At 46.6% G+C, this 16,027-nt stretch overlaps 1 protein-coding gene and 1 pseudogene across 1 annotated transcript; both read right to left on the bottom strand.

The window, feature by feature from the left end:
- LOC112165170 overlaps positions 1 to 8,079 on the bottom strand; it is an 86,178-nt pseudogene extending 78,099 nt beyond the window's left edge.
- On the bottom strand, positions 4,239 to 7,079 carry LOC112164263. The gene is made up of 3 exons (XM_040506097.1): positions 6,894 to 7,079; positions 5,420 to 6,001; positions 4,239 to 5,336 (listed from the first exon to the last, which is right to left on the bottom strand). The coding sequence occupies exons 2-3, from the start codon at positions 5,989 to 5,991 to the stop codon at positions 4,355 to 4,357; spliced, it is 1,554 nt and encodes a 517-aa protein (XP_040362031.1). The 5' UTR covers positions 5,992 to 6,001; positions 6,894 to 7,079; the 3' UTR covers positions 4,239 to 4,354.
- Positions 8,080 to 16,027: the final 7,948 nt, after the last annotated feature.

A 16,027-nucleotide genomic window follows, 5' to 3' on the forward strand; every position in this document is an offset into this window, starting at 1 on the left:
CTTTTTAACTAGCAGCACTGGTGAAGAAAAAGGGCTCACACTTGGCTTGATCACACTATTGTCAAGCAATTCCTGTACAATCTTTTCTATCTCAGCTTTTTGGAAATGTGGATATCTGTACGGTCTAACACTCACAGGTGGTGTATGAGGCAATAGTTCAATTTTATGGTCTTGTGTTCTGGTGGGAGGTAATGATGTTGGAGTGGTAAAAATCTCAGCATATTTGTTAATGAGAGCTTGTATCTGTGGATGAGGTGATTCCCCATACTGATCTTTCACTTCAGGCATAGTAGCAGCTTGAACTTGAATTAGCATAGCCTCCTTTTCTTTCTTGAGTAATCTAGTCATTGCTTTGCAACTGATGACTGAAGCTTCAGCAGTTGTCTCTCCTTGTAGTTGATAAGTACTGCCCCTAACTGTGAACTTCATTTTCATGGTTTCAAAATTCCACAAAATGTCTCCCAATGATTTAAGCCAAAAGCTCCCAATACCACCTCACATCTAGTCACTGGCAGTATGTAAAAATCATCCATGAATTCAAACTGCTGTAGCTTAAGTTGTACTCTCACTTTTCCTCTCGTTTGCATTTTTGCTCCACTGGCCAAAATCACATTTAATGGTGAAAATTGATGTATTTGAGTCTTGGAGAGTTTGAGTAATTGTGGATGAATGAAATTGTGTGTGGCACCCGAATCAATTAGAATGTGAACTATTTTCTTGTTGAAGACTCCCTTCAATTGCATAGTAGCTGGCTGTGCATTTTCTCCTCCCATAACCTGCAATCTAATCAGTGGTTCTTCAATATCGACTATTGGAGGTACCTCCACTAACTATTGCTCATCAGTGCCCTCAGATAATTCATCATTGTTGGGTACAATCTCCATGCTCATCAGTTGACCCTTTTTTCTGCAATTGTGTCCAGGTTTGTATGGCTCATTGCGAAAGTAACATTGATTTCTAGCTCGTCTAGCTTCAAACTCAGCATCAGAGAGCTTAACCCTGACATTATTGCTACCACTTGCAGGACCTGAATTGGGGTGAGTGATTCGTGGAGTGAAAGCAGTCCCACTTGGCCTTAAGTTAGTTCTAGCATCATTTATAAACTTGTTGCTCCCTGTAGCTAATTTGTGACTGTAAGACCCTCGTGAAAAGTTCCTGTGACTTTCATTTCTTATCTCATAGACTCTAGCAAGCTCACATGCTTCATATAGGGTCCTAGGTTTCTGCGCTTGCACATCCACTCTTATATCTTCCTTCAAGCCTCCAATGAAACAAGACAGCAATATCTCAAGAGAAAAACCAGGTGCCCTTTTGGAAAGTTTGGTGAACTGTTCCTTGTAACTTTCCATAGAACCAGTTTGATTCATTCTTGCCAAATCAGCCTGGTATTCTGATCAATTATAGCCACTAAATTCCCGCATTAGTAAGTCAGCCAGCCCTTGCCAAGTATTAGGAAACTCATGTCTAAACATATACCACCTATCTGATGCTTTATCAGACAAATGCATTGTGGCAATGGACAGCTTCCTTTCTTCTGGTATTTGGTAGAACTCGAAATATTGGTCAGCCTTGTTAAGCCATTCCACAGGGTCTCCTCCACTAAACACATTGAATTCCAACCTCATTTGTTTCATGGTAGGTAAGTTAGGATCTATGAAAGGAAAACCAAAATAATTTGGCTGCATTTCTGGAACTGGTTGATAGTAGTTGGTTTGGCCTTGATGATATGGTGGAGGCAAAATGTGTGTGAATGGTGGTATTGGTGCAGCTTGCTGATAATTAGGAGGTGACGAATGAGTCGTTGTGGTGGTGGGAAGGGTGGAGACCACATTGAAATTGGGTGTGTGCCCCTTTGTATTTGCATAGTGAGGCATAATCGATGGATGTGTAGACTGAACTGTATGAGGTGTAAAGTTGATCATGGATGTTGAATATGGCCCAGAATAGGTCATCATAAAGGGATCATGCTCATGTATAGGTTGGTTGACACCCTGTGGATAACCAAAGCTCATGCCAGCATAGATTGAACTGGGAGGTACCTTAAAGGGCTGTGACCTCATAGTAGGTTGCTGCACAGAATGGAATTGAGTTCCTCCCACCGAGTTAATTGTTTGGGCCATTGTTCCACTAGCATTCCCATGTTTAGATCCATTAATTTGAGAAGCCACCTGATTCTTGCTAGCAAGATTACCACCAATAAATGAATCCACAGTAGTAGTCACAATATCAGTAGTTTTGCACAACACATCATCATTACCAATGTTAAGAGCATCAGTATCCGAAGGATGAGTATGGTTACCCTCAGATCTAGCAACTGTGGACGATGAAGATTCCGTAAAGCTGACTAACTGCTGCTGCATCGTCGGTGATGGTATAGACCCAAATCTGACAGTCCCGTCCGGCTGAGGAACGGCGATGTCTCCAGCATCGTTGACAGGGGGTTTGTCCTTGATAAGAGTGGTGAGCTGAATCTTGAACTCCTCCATTAAAACAGACTTGAAACTAGCCAAGGAAGTGGCCATAGAGTCCTGTATAGAGGCTTGAATCTCATCAAGACGAGCGCTAGTCTCATCGCGGTGGAGTTGCAGCTCATATTCCAGATGAGAAAGCTCGCCAGAAACAAGAGGTTCATCAGCAACATGAGGAGGAGAGGCCGGTTTAGACCCCGCACCCTTGAGTTTCACCATGATCGAGTGGCTCTAGATACCAATTGTTAGGGTAAGGACCCTAATTGGAGAGAAAATGCAAAAGAAATGTAAACGAAAAGAAGAAGATAATAAACTGATATTCATCGATAGTATTCCAGCTACAGATTGAGGCTTCTATAGCCCTTATCATGTGCGACACGTGTTGCACACGGAGTGAGCAGACTTAATTAAACCCTAACATGCTTAATTAGACTAACAAGCTAATTAACATAATGAACTAATTAAACTAATTAACCACGTGCCTAACACATGCACGAGACTGACTTCTCCCAGACTTGGGAGCGAGGCTTGTAAAACTGAAAATCGAAAAATATTGAGCCCAAAATCGGACCAAATCACAATGAAACTTGACGGGTTTTGATTTGTCCAAATTGAAACGAGTCGATTTGAACTGAACTTGTCCATAACATATCGTTTTTGGTTATATGTCATGATCGCCCTAAATTTGATTATATATATAGAAACTCAGAAAAAGAGTTGGGAGTAGAATTATGTGAAAATATCTTGCTATCATGCAGATACATGTTATACATGGTTGACTATTTTATCCCACACATTCAAAGTACAATGGCTCGAAGCAACAAGTGACACAATAGAGAGACTCACTAAATTGAGAATAAAAAAAACAATCGAGCACAAAACCAAATCAAATAAAAAGAATAACCAAACCGAAGCTCAAAACATTGAACTAAACTCTAAAACGACATTTTGAGATATATGTCACAATCTCCCTAAAGAAATTTCCTTTTCCATTTTATACCGGCAAGTTCAGAAAGAGAGATGGGACGAGAATTCGATAGAATAACTAGCCCTTTAGTTGAATTTTATTGTGCATATATGTACGTATTGTACTTTGTAGACCATTTTGCCCGTCGTATACAAAGTGCCGTGGTTTGAAGTAACAAGTGATGGGTGTTTTTTGCATTGTACAAGTTAGGCCTTGTCATGGGCCGGGCTAGGGCCGGCCCTACCCTAAATTTTAGGGCTTAGGATCGGGCCGGGCCGGACCGAGCTTTGACTAAGTCAACATAATTTGGAACCGGGCCAACCCTTCCGAATAGTGTCGGGTCGGGCCTCTCTGTTTACACTCTCTCAAACTCTCAAAGTGAAAAAGTAACACTTCAAAAAAAAAAAAAATTCATAAACAAGGAATAACAACAAATCTGAATATGGACTAGCAGAGAGAATGCCTCTCGCTCTCGCGATCAAGATATTTCACAAACTTGTAGTCATCTTGAATAGGTGCTTATCTTTTCAATGATTCAGCAGACATCAGATAGAGATGAGCACTGTAAGCAGTTTTCTGTACAAATGAAACTCCTCTATTATTGTAAAATTTTCAGCATATCCAAAATATTAGTTGAGTTGTTGGGACAACTACTGAAGGTAACCAAAAGAAGAACAATTTTAATTGGGCCAACAACCACGGGCATCATGAACCCATTACTATATGAGGGATAGAGTTGTACCTATAACAAGATGATGTTAGCAATCCCCAGCACACCAAGCAAGGAAGACGGGAAAAATCAGCGGTAAATAGTCTCATGACTTTATTAATATTTAGAATACAGAAAGGCTGAAGACACAACAGAGGCCTTATTCATGTAGGCACACTCGGTTTGGCACGTAAATATGAGGCTAAAGTCTTAGAGTTCATCATGATCTTGGTCACGGCCAGCATCATCAACACCAGGGCTAGATGGGTTGTGAACGTCAAGTCCACGATTTTTGCGAGGCAAGATCGGTTGCAGAGAAGGCCAATTGGGAAGGATCTTCTTGATGCCACCAATGATGTAGTCATTAGTGGTGGCAGGAGCAAAGTTGATGAGTGCGTAGGAATCTCCTTTGAATAGGTATGCCTCATTAGTCCTGTGCGAAGCAAATGCTGCCTCGATTCCACTTGCAAAGATGGTGTTTCTCAAACCACGAAAGCCGTCAGTGATGAGCTGGCGGTGGATGAGGTGGGCACTACCAGAACGGTAGTTTATAAGAGCATACTGGTTGTCTTTGAAGAGGTAAGCTTCATATTTTGTTGTTGCCTCAAACGCAGCATCTATGCCGGTTGAAAACACAGTCAATTTGAAGAAGGGGAACATGGCACTGATGGTCATGGGGCCTTTGATTATCTTGTTATTTGTGGTGCCTGGTGCGAAGTTAATGTGTGCACAAAGATTCACAGAGAAGATAAAGGCTTCATCTCGATCATGAGACCCGAAAGCACAGTCTATACCATGTTCTGCAAAGGTTGTGCCCGAGAGGGATGGAAACCCATAGCAGATAAGAAGCGGTCCGTTCAATACCTTGTTGTTTGTGCTGCCCGGAGCATAGTTCATTAGCACATACTCATTGTTCATGAATAGATAGGCTTGATCGTCCTCTGATGAACGGAATCCAGCATCTATGTAGCTCTCACAGTCGGTGGTGTCAGAGTTATCGGCTGATCGTTTCTCTCGATTGGAGATTGCAGGGGCTTCCCAAGTGCTACAGTTCAGAAGCTGCCTCGTACCATTTTCATCCACGTAGTAAAATACTGGCCTCCGAATGTTGAGCTGCCGGTATGGATGCGATTGTGGATTGTAGTTCCCATTCAGTATGATTTGATGATCAAGTCTCTCCCGTCTTGTGTATCTGCAGTAGTTAAATGTTGACTGTGATCAATTTGCAATCTACATATAATCTTGCCGCATGTGTTATTGAGAAACTTTACTTACCTTCCATTACGAACAAGCCTGAAATGTTGGACAGAGCGAATGTATTGTGGGGCAACTCCAGCAACAAAGCAAACCTCATCTTGGGCCGGGTACTGGTAACTGTCACCAAGAGTCTCAGCAACCCAAATGCCACCGGGAGCATATATCTCATAGCGATATACTTCCTCCACAGTCTTGGTGACGGTGGGATGCCAACCGCTGTTAAGGGTGGTGCTAACAAAGGCGTGGGTGGCGGGTCGGCGGGAATCAAGAGGCCTACCGCCATGATGGACGTAATGTTCCAGATTGTAGTAGACTTGGTTGGTAGTGTTTTCTTGGCGCCTCACTTCGAAGCCATTCTGAAACACCTCATGATAGGGGGTAAGATCCCAGCGGAACACATGGCGGAGTATGTCTTCTTCTCCACTACTGCTTCTATACTCGATGTCAGCCAGCGGGGAATCTGCAATACGGCAATTAAAGTAATAAACAGTTTCTACCAAAGACTGAGCTGCAAGCTCGACAACTTCATTGACAGGTTGAGGGTAGTTTGCTGCACATCCTCTCCATGGTGAATTCGGCGGGATCGACATTTTCTTATAGCTGAAACAAAACAAACAGTCAATTTCATTATAACTCATATTTCCTATGACATTATACTTTATGGTGGGCACCCAACACCACCATAAAGTATAATGTCATAGGAAATAGCCGAGTTATCTCAAACAAAACAATCCAACAACACCAAGTTGCCAATAGCATTGCCCAGAACTGGTTTTGAAAGTTTTACAGCTAAAGAAACAACAGAAAAGCATAACGCTATATATATACCCGAAAAAAACAGAGACAAGAAAAAGAGCCAATTCAATTTTCAAGGTACAATCTAACACTACTTATGTCACGCCCCAGACCTGGTGTCGGTGGATTTTAAGCACCTGTCCCCAAATATGAGGTGTGAGTGTTACAAGGCAGAATGTAAATAAAATCTTCCTTCTAGGCTCGTCCAACCCACTTCGACTAGTCAAAACCTAAGTACTTCTCTACAAAAGGTATTAGAGATGGGTGGGTGAGCAAAACCACGCGCTCAGTGAGTAGATCATGTAATATGCCAGTAAAGCCATGTCATTTTACATTCGCTAGAAAGTAGTATATCGTATACACATCAATGTACAACAATTCATCACATCGCATCATCCCTTCTTATTGATTATCCTTCAATTTAGTGACCACCACGAGCACCCTAATGGCCTTCTCTTGCCCTATACCACTGTGTGACACATCCTTACTTCGGCATAATCAATCAAGAAGTTCTCATGTTCCATGACTAGTCAAACAATGGATCCAGCACATAATATATATAAACTCCGCATATTTCATAAATAGACATGCTTCACTTGAAAATAGAGAGATATTTTGTAAATAGATAAAATCATGCTTTTCCACCATTTTTGTAGAAAATAAGAATATTTGAAACATATCACAGAAACCCACTCACCTTGACAATACGAATTGCCTCCTAGAATACCTATCGTTAACCGAGCCTTCTAGAAATGACCATTGGATCTAACTCAAACCTCTATGGATAGAAAGATGACATCAAGATGAATCCGTAGCTTTTCGCTGATCTTAAATCGGAGTTACGGATCAAAAATTATGATCCGTCGAAGTTTAGAAGAGAAAGCTAGAGAGAGAGTCTCTCGGAAAAATGGGAATATGTACTGGAGATGGGGGCTGGTTCCTATATATAGGGAAAGATGGCCAATCAAAAGTTGTCATGTGTCAAGATTAAAACCTTCCACCAAAGTGCTTGCACCACTTGTCAAGCATCCACCACTTTTCTTCCTTCCACTTGAGAAATGTCAACATGACTCATGGGCTTGTGACTGACATGTTGGGCTGTTGGTCAGTAAGTAAACTCTTTCGCCAATAGGAAGGCGCCACGTCACCACATAATGCACTTTGCATCCAAACTTCAAAAATTCCTTAAAAAATAGCTCGGGAACTCGAAAAATGCCGCTAACTCGTGGTGACCTCTACTTTCCATTTTCAAGCTCAAAAATAAAATTAGACTAACTTCAAAATTCAGGATCTTACAACTTGTCTACGCTTCACCAACCCCTGGTTCAAAATTCACAAGGAACGCTATAAATATTCAGCCGAACCCTTTAATCATGAGACACAACCTTTTCTATGACACCAAATCCTTTAAGAAAATGGGCCCAGAAATACTACCAAACTCGCCGCTTTAATAATGAAAACTCCAGCACTCATAGAATTCAATTCCAAAAACACTAAAATAAGGAAGTACCTATATTGTCAAAAACTTAGATTTCTTACTACCCACAACAACAGTAAATCAGACTTAAAGCTCAAAAAGGTAAAAACTTGAAAAGTGAAACAGAACTAAGAAAAGAAGGGTAACAATTTCTTACCGAGAAACCCTAATCAAAGCCACAAAATTTACACACACCGCAAACCCAAGAAATCACCAAAAGCTCAGAACCGGAGCTCCAGCCCAAAAAGAAGAGTGACCATCTTCACCGATCAACATGTTCTCACAAAGTGACACAGACCCTTTGAAGTTCTCGACCCAAAAACCAAAACCCATCGATCAAAGCCCTGAATCGCCAAGAAAGACTCGAGCTTTCTCAACACAGATTGCGTTTTGGTGCAAAAATTCAAAAGAGAAAGAAGAGAAAAGGAGCAATCTTTGAGGGCTATGGAATTAGAAATAGGTCTTTGCTTGGACTATAGAAGCGGTTAGAGAGAGAGTCTACAGTGTTTTAGAGAGAGAGAGAGAGAGGTTTGAAAATTCGAAAGCTGTTGGAGACAAATTTTATATCAGACTGACTTTTGCTGAGAAATGAGGGAAAATTCTACCATGCTCCAAAGTCCAAACATGGCATGCTTGGGCATGTCACCATATTTTTGGTCCATTGATTTCATTTGGACAATCCTGGCCATTCTTTTGGAAAACCGGCTACTTTGCATAGTGTCACGGGTCAACTTTGCAATGCGGAAAGAGGACCACGCGGCACTTGCAAGTAAGCAAGTCAGCCAAGTGAGTACCTTGCAAGGAATAATGAAAACCACACGAGATTAAAAAGGTGCTAGCGGCAAGCAAGAACACAATTATATAAATGTTTGGCAACCACGAAGAACAAATGAGAAATCGAAAGGAAAGATCAAGGAGCAATCTCACGGGACACAGATGATTGAATAATTCCTCTTTTATTGATGGTAAGACGGTAAGGGAGGTAAAAGTACATGTGCTTACCTATACTAGTTCCGTAGTCCAAACTATGCCAACTAGGAACCACTCCCTAAAGAGCATATCAGACTTACATGAACTTGGCAGGAGGAACCATGAAAAATGAAAAAGGCTGAGGAGACTAAATGCCTAAATAAAATAAATTACAAGGTTGCTTGTGGCATTACAAGTGCTACCCCTAACATCCTTTACATACATGTGCATTTGCAAGCATAATTAGCTATAATGAGCCACGCTCATTGTACCGCCAGGGGTACCAACGCCCACCATATAAGTGACTGGCGTAAAGACAGCTAGCCAGGTTACCGCCTGAGCCCCGGAGCAACCCCAAAGCACCGCCGACGCGTCGCCACGCGCCGTGTCAAGTTAGCATCAGAAGCTACTGAAACTGGGAACTGAAGCACATCAGTCCCACATCGAAAACAAGGAGAAGATCATCCTCTTCCTCACCTATAAAAGGTCCTCTCCTCTCTCCTCATTTATTACGCATTCAATATTTACTTACTGTTACTTTGTCAACATAAATACATTGACTAACTTAGGCATCGGAGAGTTGAAGACCGCCCAGCGCGGTCTCCCTCTGACGCCCATTGTATTTCATTTGACAGGTAACGAGAGCTACAATAACAACACAAGTATCGATCCGCTCATCGGATCAGCGTTAGCTAAGGTCCAGCTACCGCTAGACTTTTAGACATTAACATTGGCGCCGTCTGTGGGAACCCTTGAACTAAAGGTCATCCCACTACAATCACCATGACTAACGGTAGCGGGGGAAACGCTGAAGAGCAGGCAGAGCTCCCCGCCATTCCCCAACCCTCCGACCCCGCGGTCGGCGTTCACCGCGCACTATTCACAACCCCGGCCAACCCCGGCGATGAGGCAAATCCAGGCAGCAGCCGCCCGTCAGGCCAAGATCTCGTCACCATGTACGAGATAGCACTGGCGGATCTTCATAAGGCAAACAGAGAGCGTGAGGAGGAGAGCAAGGAGAAGGCCGAAGCCCAAAGACAGATGGCCGCGCTCATGACACGTTTTGAGGAACTAAAAAACACTTTGGCGGCCACCAACCGCCCGGCACAGAGCGAGCAGTCACGCAGCACCAGGCGTAGTCGACCCACCACCGGCACAATGGTACCAGGGCCGGTTGTACAAATGCATGTACCGCTGAACCCATATGGGTTGTCAGGAATGGGACCGCCGCCCATACCCCAACTAATGTTAGAACAGGTGGCGGAATCACTTCCGCACACCAACCGCTCGAATGCCAGGGCAAGGACTGAGGGTGGTCCGCCCATACCTAGGCGCAAGCCAACTCGGAAGGTCAGTCGGGCCGACTCCGCCGGCGATGCAACCGCCCAGCTACTGGAAAGGATGCACCAACTGGAGCAGAGGTTGATCCGGACGGAGACGGGCGTCCCAGCGTCAACTCGGAACCCGCTATTCACTTCCAGACCCGGCCCCTTTTCCACCGCGATCCTGCAGGCTGTCAGACCGACATATGCAAAAACCCCAAAGATGTCGCAATATGGCGGATTGACCGATCCCTTTGTCCACATGGACACCTTCAAGAAGGTCACCAACAACAAGGGGTTCGACGACGCCACCTTATGCCATCTGTTCAGCGAAACGTTGGACGGCGAGGCAATGAACTGGTTTTTTGAATGTCCGCCAGGATCTGTCGGCTCATTCCATGCACTGTCGCATGCTTTCCTCTCCCGCTTCATCTTACTGTCCGCCGGACATCACAATACAAGTCAGCTTTTCGGCGTTAAACAAGGGGAGGACGAATCACTGAAGGCCTTTGTCACAAGGTGGCGGGCGGCAGCATCTCAGTGCCGCGACCTAGACAAAACCATGGCATCGGCAGCCTTCAGGAAAGGACTCCTCAAGGGACCGTTCCTCTATCACCTCAATTACAATCATCCCAATGCGACGTACGACCACGTCATGAGTGAGGCGGTCATCCACGCCCAGGCGGAATTCATCACATATGGAGAGACCCCACCGCCAGCAACGCCAACAAGGTCAACCCAACCATCTTCCAGTCACCAGGTAACCGCTGACAAGCCCCCCTCAGCACCGCCAGTTGACAAGAAAAGGGAGTGGCAGCAGGGCCACCACCAAACCAAGCGGCAGAAAGGGCAACATTATTACAAGGGAAACCGCCCAACTCATGGGGATAACCACAACAGGCAGGCGAAGTCCTCACAGCGGTACGCAGTTTTCACGGTCCTAACGGCCTCATATGAAGACATCTATAATCAGTGCAAGGATCAGATCCCACCGCCACCCCCTCCAAAGTACCCAAAAACAGGCAAGCCCAGGAACACTGGCAAGTGGTGCAAATACCACACGGACAGCGGCCACAATACAAACAACTGCAATGCTCTCAAAACGGCCATTGAGACTTTGTACCGTGACGGCAAGTTGGAGCAGTTCAAGGTGCGCCAACCACCACCAGTGATGGCCAACGTTGAGACCTTAGGCCGCATCAACACCATCGATGGCGGTGCTCCAATCACCAACATGTCTCACAGGGCAAGAAAGCGCTATGAACGCGCTAACCACCCAAAGGAAGTTTGTAACATCAGCTACGAAAGATCCGCCAAACTCCCGAGATCAGGTTGGGAGCCTATTACCTTTTCAGAGGAGGAGGAGCGCGGAGTACATTTACCCCATGACGACCCATTCTTAGTCGATGCCATTCTTGGAAAATTCTCGGTGGGGAGAATCTTGGTGGATAGCGGGTCCGCTGTCAACGTCATCTTCAGCGGTTGCTACGACCATCTCAAGCGGAACAAGAAACTACTCCAGGATCACGAGCCACTGCTCAGCTTCTCCGGTGACGTCACACAACCACTAGGGTCGGATTACATGCGACTAGTTATCGGCACTAGTCCCTGTATGGCGGAAGTGCACACGGAGTTCATTATTGTCGATTGTTTCAGTTCGTACAACGCTATCATTGGTCGACCAGCGCTTAATAAGCTCAAGTGCATCATTGCCGGATACATGCTTCTCATGAAGTTCCCCACGCCCAACGGCACAGGCTGTGTGAGGGGAAGCCAACAGCTGGCACGAGAATGTTATTCAACGACTATGGCACGGTCAACGCGTCGCCATGAAATCCTCACAGTGGGTAATGACCCACCACCACCGAATATCTTTGAGGATCCCAGAGATGAGGAGGAGAAATATGTAAAGAAGGAGCCGGTCAACCCGGACACGTCACTGAAGGTTGTCTGCATCTCAGACGAGCATCCTGAGAGGACGGTCCGCATAGGCGCCCAACTAGATCCAGAAGTGGAGGCAGAACTCACTCAATTCCTAAGTGATAACGCAGCCGTCTTTGCATGGTCCTATGCGGACATGCCATGCATCTCTACTGAAATAATCACTCATAAGCTGACCATCAAACCTTCCTTTTTTCCCATCAAGCAGAAGCGGAGGGCTTTTGATGAGGAAAAGTACCAGGCAATCGGACAGGAGGTCGCCAAACTACGGGACATTGGATTCATCCGCCAAGTCATCTACCCTCAATGGATCTCAAATCTGGTAATGGTAAAAAAGCCCAGCGGCAAGTGGCGGATGTGCGTCGACTTCAAAAATCTCAACAAGGCATGCCCAAAGGATAGTTTCCCGCTACCTCGTATCGATCAACTGGTCGATGCAACCGCCGGACACGAACTCTTCAGCATGATGGACGCCTTCTCCGGATACAATCAGATCAAGATGCACCCCAGCGACCAAGAATGCACCACCTTCACCACCGACAAAGGCCTCTACTGCTACAATGTCATGCCTTTTGGTCTGAAGAACGCCGGTGCAACTTATCAGCGGTTGATGAACGCCATGTTCGCTGAGCATCTGGGAAAAATCATCGAGGTCTATGTGGACGACATGCTAGTTAAGAGCATTAAGGCCAGTGGACATGTGGCAAACCTCAGGATCATAATAACCATCCTCCTGGCCTACGGTATGCGCCTCAACCCAGAAAAATGTTTCTTTGCAGTCACCGCTAGCAAATTTCTGGGTTACATCGTCAGCGAGCGAGGTATTGAGGCTAACCCGGATAAGGTACAAGCCATCCTTAACCTGGCGGACCCCGAGTATAAGGTGGACGTCCAGTGCCTCCAGGGCAAGTTAACCGCCCTTTCTCGATTCATCTCTCGACTCACTGATAAGTGTGCCCCATTCTTCAAACTCCTCAAAACAACTCACAAGAAGGTCATCGACTGGAACCCAGAATGTCCGGCGGCGTTCCAAGGCCTGAAGGAATATCTGGCGGCAGTCCCTCTCCTTTCTGTCCCTGTCCAAGGAGAGACACTATTCATATATCTGGCGGTCTCGGCAACGGCAGTAAGCTGCGCCATAGTTCGGCGGGAAGGCCAGGATGAACTCCCAGTATTCTACGCCGGCAGAGGTATGAACGGAGCGGAAACAAGGTATCCACCGTTGGAACAGCTGGCTCTCGCACTTATCGTTGCCGCCAGACGCCTCCGCCAATATTTCCAGGCTCACACGATCCATGTGTTAACCAATCAACCGCTGAGGCAGGTGATGCAGAACCCTGAACACTCGGGGCGCCTCAGTAAGTGGGCGATAGAGCTCAGCGAATTTGACATAGAATACAAGCCAAGAACCGCCAAGAAGGGCCAGGCAGTAGCGGACTTCATCGCTGAACTTACCGAGCGTCAGCCGGAACCCAGTACTCAAACAAAGTCCGCAACAGAAATAGTAGCCAGTGCAGAGGCAACTCCCCCACAGTCCGATTGGAACCTCCACGTGGACGGATCCGCCTGTGCCAAGGCCAGCGGCGCCGGAGTCATCTTAACCGGACCCGGGGGACTGAACGCAGAGTACGCGTTGAAATTCAACTTCAAAGCTTCAAACAATATGGCGGAGTACGAGGCGCTCATTGCCGGTCTACTCCTCGCCATTGACTCCGGAGCTGACAACGTCAACATATTCAGCGACTCCCAACTAGTCGTCAATCAGGTCAACGACAGCTTCCAAGCCAAGGACCAGCAGCTAGCGGCATATTTGGGGTACGTAAAGACGTTGCTAAAGAAGTTCAAATTTCACACAATCACACAAATCCCCAGGGAAAAGAACGCCAAGGCTGATTCACTGGCGAGGCTGGCAACCGCCCAACCGCATCAGAGTCCAGCGGACACAAGGGTGGAGTATCTTGACAAGCCAAGTATCACAAAGACCCTGGCGGAAATCTTCAACGTTCAGGTCAACCCCAGCTGGATGGACGAGATCATTACATATAAACGCAACGGAACATTGCCAGAAGATAAGGTACAGGCAAGACTGCTCCAGCGAAGAGCAACCCGCTACAACATCCAGCACGGCAAGCTCTACCGCCAGGGGTTCACCCATCCTAACCTCCGCTGTCTAACCCCAGAGGAAGGAAGGATTGTCCTAGCTGAAATCCATGGCGGGGAATGCGGAAACCACTCGGGCGCCAGATCCCTGGCCAACCGCACAATGCGACAAGGGTACTTCTGGCCCACACTTGGTGATGACGCCCGGCGGATTTCGAGGTCTTGCCACAAATGCCAACAGTTTGCAGATCTCCCACACGCACCAGCGGAACCACTGTCAATCATCGTGGGCCCATGGATTCATTCCACGTGGGGCCTTGATCTGATGGGAAAATTCCAAACTGCCAAGGGTCAGTTCAAATACATCATTGTTGCCATCGATTACAACAGCAAGTGGATAGAGGCAGAGCCACTGACGGCAATAACTACCGCCAAGGTAATTCGCTTCCTTTGGAAGAATATCTACTGCCGCTACGGTGTCCCACACACAATCATTACAGACAACGGCACACAGTTCAACAATGACGAGCTCATCTCCTTCACCACCAACTTAGGCACCAAGTTGAGGTTTGCATCTGTCGCCCACCCCCAGACCAACGGCCAGGTCGAAGCGGCAAATAAGATAATCAAAAAGTTGTTAAAAAAGAAGCTCGACAACGCCAAGGGTTTATGGGCGGAAAAGCTCCCAGAGGTTCTGTGGGCCATACGAACAACTCCAACCTCCGCCACCGGAGAAACTCCTTTTTGTATGATGTTCGGCACAGAGGCTGTCTTACCCATTGAAGTTACTCAACCTACCGCTAGAGTCGAAGGCTACTGCCCAGAGACCAATAGCGCCGGCGTCAACTTGGACAAGGACCTCCTAGAAGAGAAAAGACGCAAGGCCCATTTACACAATCTACAAAACAAACAACGGGTATCACGTTTCTACAACGCCAGAGTCAAGGCCCGGAACCTCCAGTTGGGGGACTCGATCATGAAGGAAGTCATTCCGCCGCCGACAAAACTCCGCCCAACTTGGGAAGGCCCGTACAAAATTGTGGAAGTCGTTAGCCCAGGCACCTTCTACTTGATGGACAAGGACGGCGTCACATCGGCCCGCCCTTGGAATACTGAACACCTTCGGTATTACTACAAATAGTCAGACCGCTACCCAGGAGCATCTTGACTTTAGCTAAATTTTTTGTTCAAATATTTAGCTAAGGGAAGCTACCCAACGGGTCCTACCCCGCTTTTGTACACTGATCAGTCAGCTATCAATGAAACGAGGAATTATTCAAACCATTGTTACCAAGTCTAGCACTGAGGGCAACTGGCAACGCTAGCAATCGTCGGCGGACCTCGTCCGCTACGAGGTGCACTTGGGCCAATCTTAATTCCTTTAATGTTTCACTGATCGACAAAAGAAAAACATAACTCAAAAACACTACATGGCAAACCAAGTCAGAAATTTATTTTACGCCCCAAAATTCTTTACAAACTGATATGCCTCAGCGGCTACAAAAGAGCGGAAAGCGAAAAAAAAAAAAAAACTATGGAGGTCTCAGCTAGCTTCAGCGGTTGGCTTCGACTTCTGCGGCTTCAACAGGCGGCGGCGCGACCGATCGGCTCGCTTGATCGGACCCTCGAGCTGTCGGACTGGGGGTCTCTATAGTACCATCCGCCCGGGTGTGTGCCTCCAGAAATCCGGCACGTGACACCTCCGACGGGGTCTGCTGGGGAGTCTGCTGGGACCCTTGCGGCGGATGTGGGCCACTTTCCCCGCTGCCCGAGTGAGCACCCGCAGCTGGGGCAGGCACGACTTCTGTCTCCGGCGGGACACTCTCGGCCGCCGGCACGTCAGGCTGTGACGCCTTTGCAAAGTCAATGGCGCCCTTCCGCTTCAACATGTCTATATTGGCCCGGGCCCCAGACTTCGCCTCTTCGGTCAGTGTCTTCTTAAATTCTGCCGACTGCTTGAACGCTTCGACAGCGGCGGCCGCAGCGGTACTCCCTTCAGCTCTCAGGCGGGTAACCTCGCCC

This window comes from Rosa chinensis, chromosome 5 (assembly GCF_002994745.2).
Source record: "Rosa chinensis cultivar Old Blush chromosome 5, RchiOBHm-V2, whole genome shotgun sequence".
Taxonomy (NCBI): domain Eukaryota; kingdom Viridiplantae; phylum Streptophyta; class Magnoliopsida; order Rosales; family Rosaceae; genus Rosa; species Rosa chinensis.